The sequence below is a fragment of the Protomyctophum bolini genome (assembly GCF_963924005.1).
Source record: "Protomyctophum bolini genome assembly, chromosome: 12".
In the NCBI taxonomy this organism is placed as follows: Eukaryota; Metazoa; Chordata; class Actinopteri; order Myctophiformes; family Myctophidae; genus Protomyctophum; species Protomyctophum bolini.
This window is the reverse complement of record NC_137873.1, coordinates 34371969-34387160: the sequence shown is the minus strand read 5'-3', so window position 1 is coordinate 34387160 and position 15192 is coordinate 34371969. Positions and strand designations below refer to the sequence as shown.

Sequence of the window (15192 nt, the reverse complement as noted above, 5' to 3'; positions counted from 1 at the left end):
CCATTAGAGTGGCCGCGAGTGCCAATTTGGCACGTCAACTCTGATACATACTACAGGCCAGGCGCGACACTGCCAGAAGATTATACTCAACTGGAGAGAGAGAGAGAGAGAGAGAGAGAGAGATAGAGAGAGAGAGGGCATATTTGATACTCGTGTGAGTTTCATCGATGGTGGAGTTTCTGTGCGAGACATTATGCAGCATCCTACCAACACTGTGCAACATGAAAGTCCTAACAGGTGCCACATGTGTGTATTAAACATTGCCAGAGTGGCATCCCTTTATCAAAGTATCCCAGGGTAGACACTTTACCTTAATCACCTAAGAGTGATCTATACATGCGAATGTGTTGCATGTTGAAAATCTGAATGTATTTTTACATTCTTAAATTGAGCATATACAGTAAAGACAACAACATGCCCAAAATAGGTGCAGGATGGAAGTGGTTAAGTCACATCATATGATGGGGTCTGTTGCCATTTCAATTTTCCCAAAAATGTGCGCCAATATAACTTGTGCACTAGTGCTGCACATAACTCCATGAGAAGGTAAGGCTCAATTTGAATAGCCCCCTGAGGTCTAACAAACCAGTTCACAGCTTCATAACGCCCAACTGCAGGTCCTGGGGGGCCACTCCCTGTGTTCCCCCCAACAGATTCACAGCTAACAATGCCCTTATCACCTAATACTCCTGGAGCTCTCACAGGCACAACTCATACCTACCATAAATATGACGCCCGCTGGAGCGGCTTCAAGTGTCATCACTCCACAGCCGCATACGACTGTTTGTCTCTGTGTGACTTCAGAACGGCATTGTTTTCAGCACAAGGGAACTCTAACAACATCCATCAACGGAGATATTAGTGTCTGTGCCGCAATAATTTAAAAGAAAAAGAACATTGCGGATTGCGATTCTTGCCAGATCATGTCACATGATTGTCCTGCATTGTTCCCATACGAGATGCCCCTAAAAGCCTATATGGCTTGCTCGGTTGACAGAAGAAATAAAGTGACCGTGATTTATGAACTACATGCTGGGAAAGGACGCGGAATAATTCTTAAATGAAACGTGTGCTCCACTACTTGACCTGCTGAATGGCCTTTTGGGTTCCCTTAATTGGTAAAGAAAAAATACAAATGAAATAAAAGAATGCCTGAGTCAGATTTACAACGAGGAGTGATTTTTATCTGAGCAGACACAGTTAAGTGTAGCATGCAGTTCAGTCAGTCTGAGGTCTGGGTCAATGTGGGCTACACCTTAAAATGTAAGGCGTTCCCCAGGAATGACTTACTTTGAAATATATACCCCTCTCTGCTTTTACTAAATTAAACGTTATTGTTGTCGATGTGATATGATTCATGTGATTGCGCAACTGTACATTCTGTAAGATAAATTCCCTAGCATGTGCTTAAAGTGTTTTTAAACTTAGTTGGAGCATGAAAACCTGCGGGCCAGAGTTTCTCTCTCTCATGTTTATGCTGGATGGGGAATTTTCTGTGCAAGCTGAGCAGACGGTTCGGCCACCAGTTCAGTGAGTTATATTGCTTTATTGTTACCAGCTGTTGAGTCTGAAACCTACACTCACCTTTTGCTCTATGTCTGTTTTCAGAGTCTACTTGACTACTTACAATATGATATTACAAGTGTTTCAACAAAATAATCATCACACAACCGCTATGCCTGCCATTCAAAAGAAAAGCACTGGGTGCATGCGCGCGGGCACTGGCCCACCTGTCAAGCAAACGAGTGGTGCCAGCTTTGCCTTGGACACGATTCACGAATAGGGCAGCGGGCTGCTTTCGATTCGTCTAAATGTGTTTTTTTTTTAAACCCATGCTTTACGATCACGAAAACGATTGTTCTGCTGGATACAGTACAGTGTTAGCACCACTAGTTGTACTTGTTACAGATGTGTACTGTGTAACCTGAGCGAGACTAGAGAGAAACAGGGTAGCCTATAAGCATCAAGCAAAGAGTCAGCAGACGCAATCCTGCTGAAAGCGACCCAGGACAACCTGCTGTTGCACGCAGGCAGCCACCAGCGGTACTGGACCCACCGCAAGTAACAAGCAGCGTACCGCGAACTGACAGGTCAGTTACACAGGGACCACAGACTAAATCAAAACACTAGTATACAACATACGCCAACGACCATAGACACATCTAAATTCATGATTTGGATTGGAGTCATCGGAAGAAAACTAAAAAAAAGAAGAAGAAAATAAATATGTAGCCTTGTAAATAATAAATGCGTCTGTTTTGAGAGCCAATCACCGGATCAATGAGTGTGTATAGCATCATGAACATGTGGTGGCCTATAATGATAATATGACCGCTAGTGCTTCTTACCCGAAATATGCGGTGGTTGGTCCAGGCAAGTTGATAAGGTACACTATAACTGTGATCGATAACCATCCCAGGAGTAGGTGTCCATCCAGCATTTTGCTGCGGCTCTAGGGCAGATCATTTCGTTTCTTCTGAGTAGCTGTGTAAAATCCCTTGTTGAACGTTCAGCACTTCTTATAGAGAGAGGAATTCTGCGCTCCTCCCATTAACAGGGAGCAAGTGGGAGAACGAGGAGAGAGAGAGAGAGACAGACAGACAGAGAGAACTTAGCCTATAAGGCAATGCCAATAAAAGTGGACTGATTGTTCTTTCTCTGTATGATAGAATAATTGGTTATATTGAAACCTGCCTAGCCTATATATTTACTTGCCAATTAACGTTATGCCTGCAGATATGTTTAACCTCATTAAATGGATACTATACTATTATATATCTAACATCAGGAGTACAATGCAATTCATCCCACTGTCTGTATACGGACCCGTTCCTGATCATTTCAAACGATTGAATGGCTTTGAATAGTAAACCTTTCACATTTGTGTTCAACAGTGCTAATTATGTAGCATATACTGGACAGACGACAGTCAAACAATACATGTAACATCATATATCACAGGAGGTTGTGTTTCTTCTTTGGTTAAAGATTGTCTTCAAAGTTAAATATCAGTCTAGTCTTGCCTTTGAAAGACAACATGATCAGTTTCACCTAATCACAAACTGAGACAAGTTCACATGTAGTTCATAATGAAGAAAGCGAATTTGTCAGCAAATATAACTTTAGGCTATTTCACAAGTGTTAAAGATGAAACCTTTAAACCTGATCACTTAGAAAAATACCATATTGAAAGTCATAAATCAAATGGCAAACTATCAATCATTCTTGCAAGAATTCTGAACCCTTTGGCAAAATGTGATCGCATGCGATAAACATTAACATCACATTTACTGGTCAAGACATAAAAATAAAAGCTATACATAACAGTAGCTAATTGAGACCCAACTTTCTCTTTAAGTATTCTCAAGTGAGATATATATATATATAATTTTGTATAATACTGGCAATGTACAAAAAAACCTCTTCATACTCAGTTCAGTTCTGTTTATTTTCAGCTTTTGGATAAAAAATACATGATCTGTGTATCATGTACAAAATACAAATTGTACAATTTTGAACAATGAGCACCCAGCAAATTATGCCAGTAGCACAATCTCGCACAAGTCCGTGGTACGACCGTACGATAGTCCGGTCCATTTGACATTCGACATCCAAGATGCCGAAAAAGGGGACAGGGAGAAGCATTATCAAATAGATTCAATTATCACAGTGTTGAACTATAATATTCAAAAATATACTCTCAAATGTTTATTTAATGGTATTTTTGCATCACTGCATTCTTTTGTAGGAAAGAAATTACGTGTATTAGTATTTATTAAATTGACGGACTGATTAGTGAATACCATCCAATGACTGCTGGCTGATTTCTTAAGTCAGGGACAACCTACTTAACTCCTGTGTAAACACCTTTCAGTGGCTTTGCTACCACCTGACATCTTTTATGTCCACACACACCTTGCTTTCTGGCACATCATAAGTGACATAACGACAGTCGTAAGCCTGATTTATACTCTGTCGTGTGGTGCATGAAAATAGCCGATCTACAAGCTCAGAACACGCCACAGAGGCACAGATGTGACGTGTTGTGATCTTGTAGATCACCTATTTTCAGGACATGACACCGTTGTACTACGGAACATAAATTAGGCAGTATAGCTGAACTTGGGAAGGATCCAGCTTTCCTCAGCTACACCTGGGGAGCACTCCTGCCAGGATCTCTATTCATTTCCAACCTCAAACAATATCAACGCCATTCATCACACGTCGGAAAAGATCAACAGATGGGCCAACACAGGCTCTATGTGCCAAGTTTCTGTTTACTGTGGCTACTTAAACACAATTGCATCCCAAATTAGGGATCATTGCAAATGATCTAGAGATAATTGCTGCAGTGGGTTTCATATCAAATTGGACGTCTAATCTCTCTCTTCTGCAGAGATCACTATTGAGCATTGCGTATGAGTGCAAATGTCAAGCATGATAAATGAAGACAGGTTAGTTTGCAAGTTTGTGCAAGGATAGCTGAAAAATATACCAAATTGAACCATTGATTTGTGCCGCCCCGTCGCACAAAGCAGACCATGTTGACATCCTCTATACTGCTTTAAGGTTTTCTAAGACTTTAAGGCTTTTTAAGTGTGAAAACGTAATTTAATCCACACAGTGAATATGATTCCAGATTTCATACAGGTGTGTACTTAGAGCTATTCATCAGTCATTGCTAAAAGTGTACAGTGAGTCAAAGCCTTATGGGTAAAGGCCCCCAGTAAGGGCCTTGATTCTTAATAACACCTGGTTTTAAGGAGATCAGCTGGAGGGTTTGTCAGTACATGACAAGAATGGACACTAATCCCAGAAATACCCACTGGTCCTGCATGTCTCTTGAGTGGGATAATTGATTCCCACACCCTTCTAAACGTTCGCCTCCTCTTCACCGACAAAAAAAAACAGTGCTTGTTTCATTCTGGTGTCCAGGGAACATGGCAAATGAAGACAAAGGCATGTTATTTTTTTTTGTTGAGCGTTCCTATGAGGGTTGTACGGCTTGTCAAAAGTGCTGTAGGTGTTAGCTGAAATTTGTTTGGTAATGGACACTAATCTGTTTGAGCTGTCAAGAGACTTTCCCTCAGTCCTGCTGTCCTTACACTTACTGTACCTTCCCGTGTCCCTATTTCTGTTTTCATACTATCTCTCTTGGATAGAAAAACATTTAATTTAAATAGTATTATATATATGTATTTTTTTGTCTTCCGTTTCTCAGGAATGTGAATATCACAGATCATTCTTAAAACAGGAATATCAAATGTCCTGAAGAAATGACCCTTAAATAAAGCGTGGGTGTGTACTTGCCTTTTTTCCTGTTGAAAGTCAAATTCTAGTGTGACTAGAATACGCAGACTGGATTAGCAGCGTTAGCCTGTAGTGTTACATTTCTTTGCAATTACAACGAGGCTCCTTTGGGCATTGAGGTTAGGAGCACTTCTGTGCACAGACTATTCAAATGAGATGGAATGCACTGTAGGATGTTGATGGATTTCAAGGTATTTCCGTCAGTAGAGGCAAAACTTCAATTGTGTGTGTGTGTGTGTGTGTGTGTGTGTGTGTGTGTGTGTGTGTGTGTGTGTGTGTGTGTGTGTGTGTGTGTGTGTGTGTGTGTGCGCGCGCACTGTCAAGCTTCTGCCAAGTGACCAAACAAATACTGATTAGTTGAGTGGAGAGAAAGTACGGAGCAGATCGTATATATTCGTCAGTTAACATGCAATGTCCAGAGTTACCATGCAAGGTGTCATGTTTCGTAGAACGTATACGTTTGTCTCTTTATGTCCACTTTTGAGGGAAAGGGTGAAGTGGGGGCCCAGACCATGCAAGGCTCCGCCTTTCTCTTTCTCTGTGTCTTACGTATTAGCCTTGGTCTGACCTTGTCTTGATATCACATCCCTGGAGAGGAATGTAAATCGTATCCGTCCTATCCCAACCCAGTTACCACCAACCTCCTTGCTCTCACCACCCTTCTACTCCGCTTGCAGGGCCACATGATCTTTTCCATGCACCAGACATAATTTGTGGCTTAGGTTTGGAGGCTGACGGTGCGTCTGCGCCACTCTGCTGTTTCAGGCGTCGGGCGCACCGTTGTGCAAGTTCTCATAGGATCGGTTCGGGGCTCAGGACGAGTCACGTCTGAGTCGGTGCTGTTGTTTTTGAAACCACAGTACATGCACTGTCACCCCCCCCCCCCCTGCTTTGATTGTGTCCCACCAGTGCGTCTTGCAGTTGTCATAACTCACCAATGGGCCCGGCACAGCAAAGTGCTTGGAAGTGAAGTGAAGTTGAGCAGATCGAGAAGCATATGCTGGAAAGAAAAGCGATGTACAGTAAAAGATCCCATCTCATAACCCACTGCAAAACACTCAACATGTCATGTCCTTGGCAACATCAGCGCTACATGCATAACATAATACATTACTTCATGACATTTGAAGTTTTGGAACTTATATGGCTTATTGTTGCCCTAACAGGCTGGTGCATTTACAGCATGAGGCTAATAGTATCACCCACATTTACCTTGTGTAGGAATAAAAGATGGTAGCTGTAGTATAAAGAAGGAGCTCTCCCCTGTCAATAAACACCTTTAGTGGAACTTAATCCCAGTGCTTCATTTGTGGCATGTAACCTATGGTCCGTGCACATTTTCTAGTGAAATGTTATGACACACTTGAGCCAAATTGTATGTGTCTGCATGTAGTGACTTGTCCATTTCTCAAAATGTCTGTTTAAGTAGGATTTGTCTAATGCAGTGCTGCAGCATTGCTGTTCGGAGCATTATGGGTGGCTAGATAATTGAACATGAAATTAATTTGCTTTCCTAGGTGAACTATTTCATTGAGCCAAAATATGTTTTCATTAGCAAATATATGGAGATAAAGATAGGCTTCCAGTTCCAGAAGAAGTGAACACAAAAGTGAACAAATGTACTAATAGTGTACTCTACAGAAAGCCCTGTTTGAAGATAACGTGTTATTGGTGTGGGTTTAAAGGAAATGATCGTTCCACAGATATCTTCTGGTTTATTATGTTTGCTTATACATTCAGTGGGTTTAGCCCAGGGCTTTGTTCCCCCAAGCACTACTTACACTTCCTCTCTATTAACTCGCAAAACAATGACGTTTATATCAAACCACAGAGGTTTTTTTTTTTCATCTCTCCGTCAAAGCCACAAGATATGATCCACTCTGTGGTTGCCCAGTAACCTGTGGAACGCCCTGCTTGAGCGATGTTTACAGAATGACAAATTTGTATTTGCCTTTGCTCAAACTCTACAACTCATCCAAGTTCACTCTCCATAGGGAAAGTATTTCCATTGACACAACACAGGCCCAACAGTAAAAGTAATACAATAATAATAGTAAGGTGCCAGGAAATTACAGGTTACAGTGTGAGACAGACGATATGGTAGATATACAGTAGTGAATGGGTCACGCTCTTGACCAGCAGGTGGTGTTGATAGAATGCTATGATCTGCTTTACTTAGCATAATGAAACAAGACAGAGTCCAGCTGAACGGCTGTAGTCACTGCTACCTCCCTCTCAGTTGATCGTGACCTGGGATGACCCTGATGAATTGGAATTGTCCGGAAATGCAGGGGAAAGGGAAAATAAGAAATGTACAGGCGGGTTGCATTTCTCCGTCTCTCTCTCTCTCTCTGTCTCTGTCTCTCTCTCTCTCTCTCCGTCTCTCTCTCTGTCTCTCTCTCTGTCTCTGTCTCTCTCTCTCTCTCTCTCTCTCTGTCTCAGTAAGAATCTCTGCGTGTGTGTGTGTGTAAGAACGTTGCTGGGCTCTAAGATGATAGGCTCTCATAATTCTCATGTTCTCATTATTGTCTCCACCAGGCCGAAGGTATGGTGAGAGAGTATGTTTTGCACTCCGTCCATGTGTCCGTCCGTCCGTCTGTCTGTCCGTTACAAGCTTATCTTCAGCACCGTTAACCCGGTCGATTCCACATTTTGCACACGCACTCCCTGGATGCCAACTATGAACCTCTGCCCCAAATTTTCCAGAACGGCCTGTTATAGCACCACCATGAGGCAGCTTTTCACATTTTCCTATATACAGGTTTAATGTTTGTTTTTCCTTAAACAAACATTAAAAACGGACAGAGTTTAATGTTTGTTTTGTCCATGTTTGTTTTGTCTGATGACTACGTCATAAAAGAGGTGTATATATATAGCGCCCCTCACTTCACTCACACAGGTGTGATTATTTTACCTATAACTGCGTGAAACGTTGCATGCACACTCCTCATCATTAATCTGTGACCTCAGCATTGATACAGCTTTTGACACGACAAGTGTCTTGAGCACCTTGTGATTCGGCCATGACATGTACTGATAATGTTCTGTTAAATATGGTGAGTTATTCTTTGAAAGCCTAAAGCTAATTTTTTTTATACAAGGGCCTGAAAAACATCGAAGACCCCTAACCCCCAATTGACCCTCGAACGGTTACAGTGCATCGTACCTCATGGGCTCTAATGCCCGACAGCGAATATATTTGATGAAAGCTATTTGCGAACTATTTGCTGCTGCGTGTCACTTCCCTGCTCTCGCTGTGTTTCCTGCCGCTATTACATCTATCTAGCTCCAAAAAGACCCAAAAGATAGCGTACAAAATAAGATTCCCCTTATCATAGTGCTTTTACACCCTGTATTGCCGTGAAGCCAAAGGAGGAGATAGGGATGTCAACGCCTATGGTAATGCCCATCCTGCAGATAGGTGGCCCTGCCCGCTTCCCTGGTTCCCATGTCTGTGGCCGTCACCTTGTGTCTGAGACCTGGACATTTCCATTTTTCAGTGGAAATAAAACGTTCTTCTGAGTTTAAATTAACACCATGTCAACTCCTTGTTGACATGGTGTTTTTCAAAAAAATTAAGAAATTAAAAAAAGAAATATATACAATAAACTGGATCAAAAAATATTAAACAATGTTTAACTTTGCCTGTTGCTTTGCCACTCGATTTGCCACTCGATGTGCCATTCACTTTAAGCATGCGCATACCCTCTATTGCACCCAAAAAAACTGAACTTATAACATTCAGTAGATTTTCTGTGGAGTGATGAGGGTTGCTATGATCCTACATTCCCAGTTTTCCTATCGAGGCACTACACTGTCTCTCTGCATTCTATGTATGTGATTACCGCGCTTATTGTATCTTGCTCTGGATAAGAGTGTCTGCTAAATGCCTAAATGTATTGTTAGTGTTGATAGTGTTAAGTAGGCCTACTGATTGTGTGAAGTATTAGTTGTGTTAAGAGTGTTGATAGTGTTAAGTATTAGTAGTGTCTTGAGAGTTGATATTGTTGATAAATGTTGTTATGGTTAAGTAGTGTTAAGCCCCAGAATGCATCAGCACCCCTGGTCCATCCAAACTTTTCAAGTCTCCCCCTTTTCTGCTCCCTCCATTGGCTCACAGTTGCTGCCCACACTGAGTACAAAACACTGGTGTTGGCCTACAAGGCAACCAAAGGCATGGCAATGGACATATCTTCAAAGCCTGATCGAACCATGCAACCCTCCCCGCTCACTCAGATCAGCTAACACATGAACACTGCCTGACACATGAACCCTGTGTTCTCTGTATGGATAAGAACGTTTCCTAAATGCATAAATTGTCATTTCAAGGGTTGTTTTTGTTTCTTTTTACAGTAAAACAGGTGGTTGCTATAGGGTCTATTATTCTGATGATTGCTATATAGGTCTAATATGCGGTTGCTATGGTAAAACAGGTGGTTGCCAGGGTAGAACAGTGGTTGCTAGGGTCTAATAAGCATTGTTAGGGTAAAATTGGTTGCAACAGGAAAATGTATGGATGCTAGGTAATACAGGAGCTGCTATGGTAAAACATGAATGAGACATTTCTGCCTTTGAGAGATTGACCTAATTCTTACACAAAAGTGGCAGGTGTAGTTAATTAGTGAACATGCATGTCTGTTCAAATGGTCCTACAGCAAGAAATATAAATTGGCTTTTACAGCTTAGGCCTACAGATAATTCCCATAGCATTCAGCAGGTTTGTGTGAATTTTTCAATTTATAGAATATTATACTCTATTTTGGGGGTTTAGTGAGTTTAGACAATATCTCAAAAAATAAAGACATGCCAAACATTGTAGAGTTGGAAAGGCGTTTCTAGCTAAGAGTGTGAAGGACTGCAAAAAAGAAAAGAAAAACAATAATTAATAAATTAACCGAGGTTATGCTCCTCGGAGCACAGGTCTCCGTTAGCTCTGTTCCATAGCTCTAATGCGTTGCATTAGAGCTATGTTACTATCAACTTCCGCCGCTCGCATGAATGCAGACCAGCCTCTACTCTTTAGTGTAAATAAAAAGAACGTTTTTGCTACTCACCAAAACAAAGGCGGGTTGTGTCAATAGAAAGACTACTTTACTTAGTGGAAGCACTCTGAGCCCCCCACCACACGTATAAACTGTACTTTTTGGCCAAAAAGGAATTTTGTTTCCACCGAAAAAAAAACATTTTTAGTTACTCCGCTGCGCCCTCTACTGATATTGCCCAGAGAACTGCCTCATAGAGAATATTTTTCCTCCGGTGAAAAAAAATCCCTTTTTGGCCAAAAAGTACCGTTTATACGTGTGGTGGGGGGCTCAGAGTGCTTCCACTAAGGAAAGTAGTCTTTCTATTGACACAACCCGCCTTTGTTTTGGTGAGTAGCAAAAACGTTCATTTTATTTACGCCAAAGAGGAGAGGCTGGTCTGATTTCGATTTGAGATTTAAAATTGTAAGTCCCATAGCCTTGTACTGCGCAGGGCAGAATCAGAGTCTCCGTCAGGGAAGGTACGGTGGTTAATGTGCAAAAGTTTCACAATTGGACGCAGCGTTCATGATTTGAGGCATTTAGTTGAAAAGGGGCCACTCCCTGCAAACTAGTTTGGAAGCCAATCTTAGTCGGATCAAGACAGACAGATCTGCCTTGATTACATGATATGACTATTGGAGATAATGTATAGCGAATACCGATTTGCTAGATGTTTCAACATAAATCTGTGTTTTTTTTCAATAATCACATTTATCCTGGTGGCACTATAACAGGCCGAAATTTGGGGCAGAGGTTGAATGGTAACCGACACATTGTGAGTAGACATACCGATGTTTAAAATCTAAATTTAGCCGAAAGCCGATACCAATACCGATATGTGTTTATTTAGTTTTAGTTTTTTGTATTTCTGCAGATAACCGAACATTTACCAACTCGCCCCAGGCGCACAGCCGGCGGAACTGGTATTCCTAAAGTAACCTAAGTAAAATGATGCTTAAACTGTTAAACTTCACCCTATACCTAAACTTAACCCCAGTAAAACTTTGCCTAACCCTAAACATGGTTATTTCTAAGCTTATTCTCAGTAAAACAAAATAAAGAATACAAGAACCGAGGCACCGAGCAGTCGGTGTGAGGTCGGCGGAAAAAATCGAGGGGCAAGATGGTTTAGGCCGGGGCGACCGTACCTGATACCAGATAACCAACATAGCCAACATGAAATGTATGCTTATCAACAACAGATACATCTGCTACTGCCATCGGTTAAGGTGGTTGCACACTGGACACGTTTTTCGGAAAACCGATAGAGAAACGCGGCTAAAAATCAAAAAAATGCGCTCTGTGTGCAGGGGCCTTTAATGTCGATACCGATAACAGCAAATATTTTCGATTGTAGAGCTTGAAGATCTGTTTGTTACGGAGTTTCTATGATTTGAACAACAAAGTGTTCTAAAGTTCTAAAGTCAATGTTTTAAAGTCTGGTGGCCATGTGTATCTGGAAGGAAGGAAGGAAGGAAGGGAGGGAGGGAGGGAGGGAGGGAGGAAGAAAGAATCACACTCCTCAACCTGATAGATTGATTGATTGAAGTATTTATTAACAGTTTGCAGTACAACAGTACATTTCAAGCACAAACAAATAACAATACAACTAAACGTTAACTGTGAGTGGACGAGCCAATAAAGCATTGCACTTGTTTACAGGAGGGTCCACCTTGTTCAATTCATCATAACATTTAGAGACATACAAATAGCCTAGGCCTACTACTACTACGGGCACTATTTATCATCAATGCTGATAATCATTTCACTGTATGATCTCGTATAGTTCAGTCACATTATAATTTCATAACACAATAGTGACATCTAGTGGGACAAACACATTTGCACAGTCACTCATCTTCCATCATGTGAATATAATTAATAGCCTTCTTGGCTTCACAAAATACTTCGTGAATCCTAGTCTAGACTAGACACCCATGAACGCAAACATGAGCGAACGATCGGTAACAACCTATAACAACCCTCACTCACACAGTCACACTTAAGGGAAACATTTATGGAAAACTGTGTAAGTAATGAAAAAAAATGTGATTACGTTGATATTTTTCTGTTGCATGATGTTGGTGGTGGGGACTGTCTGTCTTATGTCAATGGAAGTCAGTCTGACTGTGGCTTATTACGAGTGGGATACAGGGCAGAGGCGAGGCCCGTTCGCTCCGGACATGACTTGGGCCTAGCGCTATTTTTTTTTTGCTCAATGACATCATCATTGTAGTGAGGTCACCGACCGTGGGCACGCAGAGGTGCCATGAATGATGGCTGGCACAATAAGTCCCTCTGTTCAAGGCTAAGGGGAAAAACTGAATGGACATGTCACATGGCGAACAAGAGGCCGAGCTGTAGATGGCTTATTGTCGGTTTATTAGGAGAGGACACATTTCTCAATGCATGCCAGGCCCAGCCACACAGTATGACACGACATGACAGGAATGATTTTGGGGATATTAATCTCTTGTGGGGGTTGCCTCATTTGAAACACGATCACGCCCTGCATAATTCAACGCTATATGCACAAGTGAAATTTACACACAAACACATGGTTTTATGCTAGGCTAATATAGCTTATAGAAGTGTGTGACTGCTGTCGCAGCCTGGCAGTTCCACTGTACTGTGCATACATTCACCTGCCACATGGCTGATGTATAAACTGAACAGACATTACATTTTTCCCCATGCATTAAACACCCAGGGCTGCCCTGCTGTGCTGACTTTGCCTCTGTGCCAGCCAGTGCTGACAGCTGCTGGAAAAAAGGCCCTAGCTGCGTTGCCCCCTTGAGAATGAAAGGTCTGGAGGCCAGGCCAGCCCACTACTCAACACCTGCAGAGCAGGCCAGGAGGCAGCTGGCTCCCTGGCAGTCCCTGCAGTGGTTTCCACTCCATTTTTAGAACGTGCTTGGATCACTCAAATTATAAGTGGCATTGAATAAATTGGTCAATCAAACAATTTGTCTTTAGACGTGTAGGCCTTTGAGGCTACATTATAGGCTAATTCTACGATGCGCTTCCTTCTGTCAGGGTCGTCCAACTGTGACCCGTTTAGAGAATGCGTTGAGTTAACTTGAATAGCCTATAGGATATTGGTCAGTCAACATGGCGAACATGCACACTTCAATTTAACAATGAATCAATTTGAGTCTAGATTTAATTGCCGTTATGAGTCAATTAAGTCGTGACTCGTGAGTTTTTGTTGTTGCCAAGTGCCAACAATGTATCACATTTTGTTGAATAGCCGCAGTGAGAGTAGGCTGCAGTCTCCATCCACTGTTTAATTAATGCACTTGCTTGTGTTTCTTCATGACTCCACTAGATGGCATTAACATTCAAGCTGTTTCTCATAATCAGTGATTGAAATTAGGCCTATACATTTTAGATACATTTCACTGTATGGTGCAATCATAATGGCATTATTTTCAATACCCTATATGCCTTGAAATATGATACTCAACAGCACATTTTCTGCAGACTAATGAAATAGCCCAAGTTTATTATTTGTTTACGATGTTTGTTATTTTACACACTAGCCTAAAACTATAATTTTGACTGTTTTGGGTTGGTTTACACGGTTTACATGTAAACAACTCTTCACAAATAATGCCAGGTCGAGTTGCCATACTTTCTAAAAGCAATATTGTCATTTCCTTAAATTCCCTTTACAACCAATAGAGAAAGTTGTTATTTGTTCCCATTATTTGTTTTATGGGGTGGGGGCGCAATGGTTTTTACTTGCACTTAAATTATTATTGTGAGTTTGGGGTAAAATTAGATAATGAATAGGTAACCTCCTTTATTTAAAAATAAAATAAAAAGCTTCCGCTAAATTAATTCCCTTTGATCTGGTTGCATCCTTAGGCTACTTAAAACAAACAGCAGTGCACTTATGCTATGGTAATTGTGCTAGCTTAATTATAGTGTAGGCCTAATGATAAAATGAAAAAGGCTATTAGACTTAAGCCTGCACCGACTTAAATGTGGGGGGAAACGATTAAACGAAGCAATAAAAATGTTATATCCTATAATTCGTTGCAACTTTCGTTAACTGATAATTTCCCCCGAAGCAATATGCCTATAAGCAGAAAAAAATGTATGTCGCCCATACATGAAATAGTGTAGTATATTGTTGAACATTGCATTACGTAACTGAAGCAGTTTTTTTTTTTTTTTTGTAAGCAAGGTAAGCACCAGTCCAGTGCCTATAAATGGAGAGACTGCATCTAGGCCCTACTTCCTATCAGCCGCATGAGACACTTGACATTGAAAGGGGGAAGACAGACAGACAGACAGACAGACAGCATTCCATTGACGCTAAACGGCGCGGGTAATGCTACATCGGTCGGATATTGCCATCGGATATTCATTTATTGGACTGCCTGGATAGGAATCTTTCCTCTAGGCTATACTGTATGTTTATGAATATGATGCAGGTGCATGTTGCAACCATGCAGGCTCTTCATGCCTAAATAATGCTACAATAACTTTTAATACACACCATTTAATGAGTGAAACTATATTTCTTTCGTTTCCGTCAATTAATGCCTATATGTGGCCTAAAATGAGATGAAAGAAGATCTGGAAAAATTATGACTCTGACAATGGGAGAATTTAAATATACCAACTGTTTGTTAATTTCAACTATTTTGTTAAAAACGTTATATAGAAGGCTTATCCAGCTTTGGTTTAACCTAAATTGATATGCAATGCTGATACCTTAGTTTTGCATTTTAATTATAGCCAAGCTTAATTCGTTTGGGTTGTATAGGCTAAATTACATATTAAGTCAATTAGAAGAAAAAAACCGTTCCCAATACACTCATTCATAAAGGCACACGAGGCCAAATAA

At 41.1% G+C, this 15192-nt stretch overlaps 1 protein-coding gene and 1 long non-coding RNA gene across 2 annotated transcripts in view; one reads left to right on the top strand and one right to left on the bottom strand.

The window, feature by feature from the left end:
* The window catches only part of wnt9a (wingless-type MMTV integration site family, member 9A), a 30565-nt gene extending 28080 nt beyond the window's left edge, over window positions 1-2485 (bottom strand). Inside the window, exon 1 of the mRNA XM_080778583.1 lies at window positions 2349-2485. Coding sequence (XP_080634709.1) covers window positions 2349-2440 — 92 coding nt within the window. The 5' untranslated portion in view covers window positions 2441-2485. The remainder of the gene's footprint in view (window positions 1-2348) is intronic.
* The window catches only part of LOC308325602, a 276903-nt gene that overhangs the window by 195425 nt on the left and 66286 nt on the right, over window positions 1-15192 (top strand). The window lies entirely within an intron of this gene.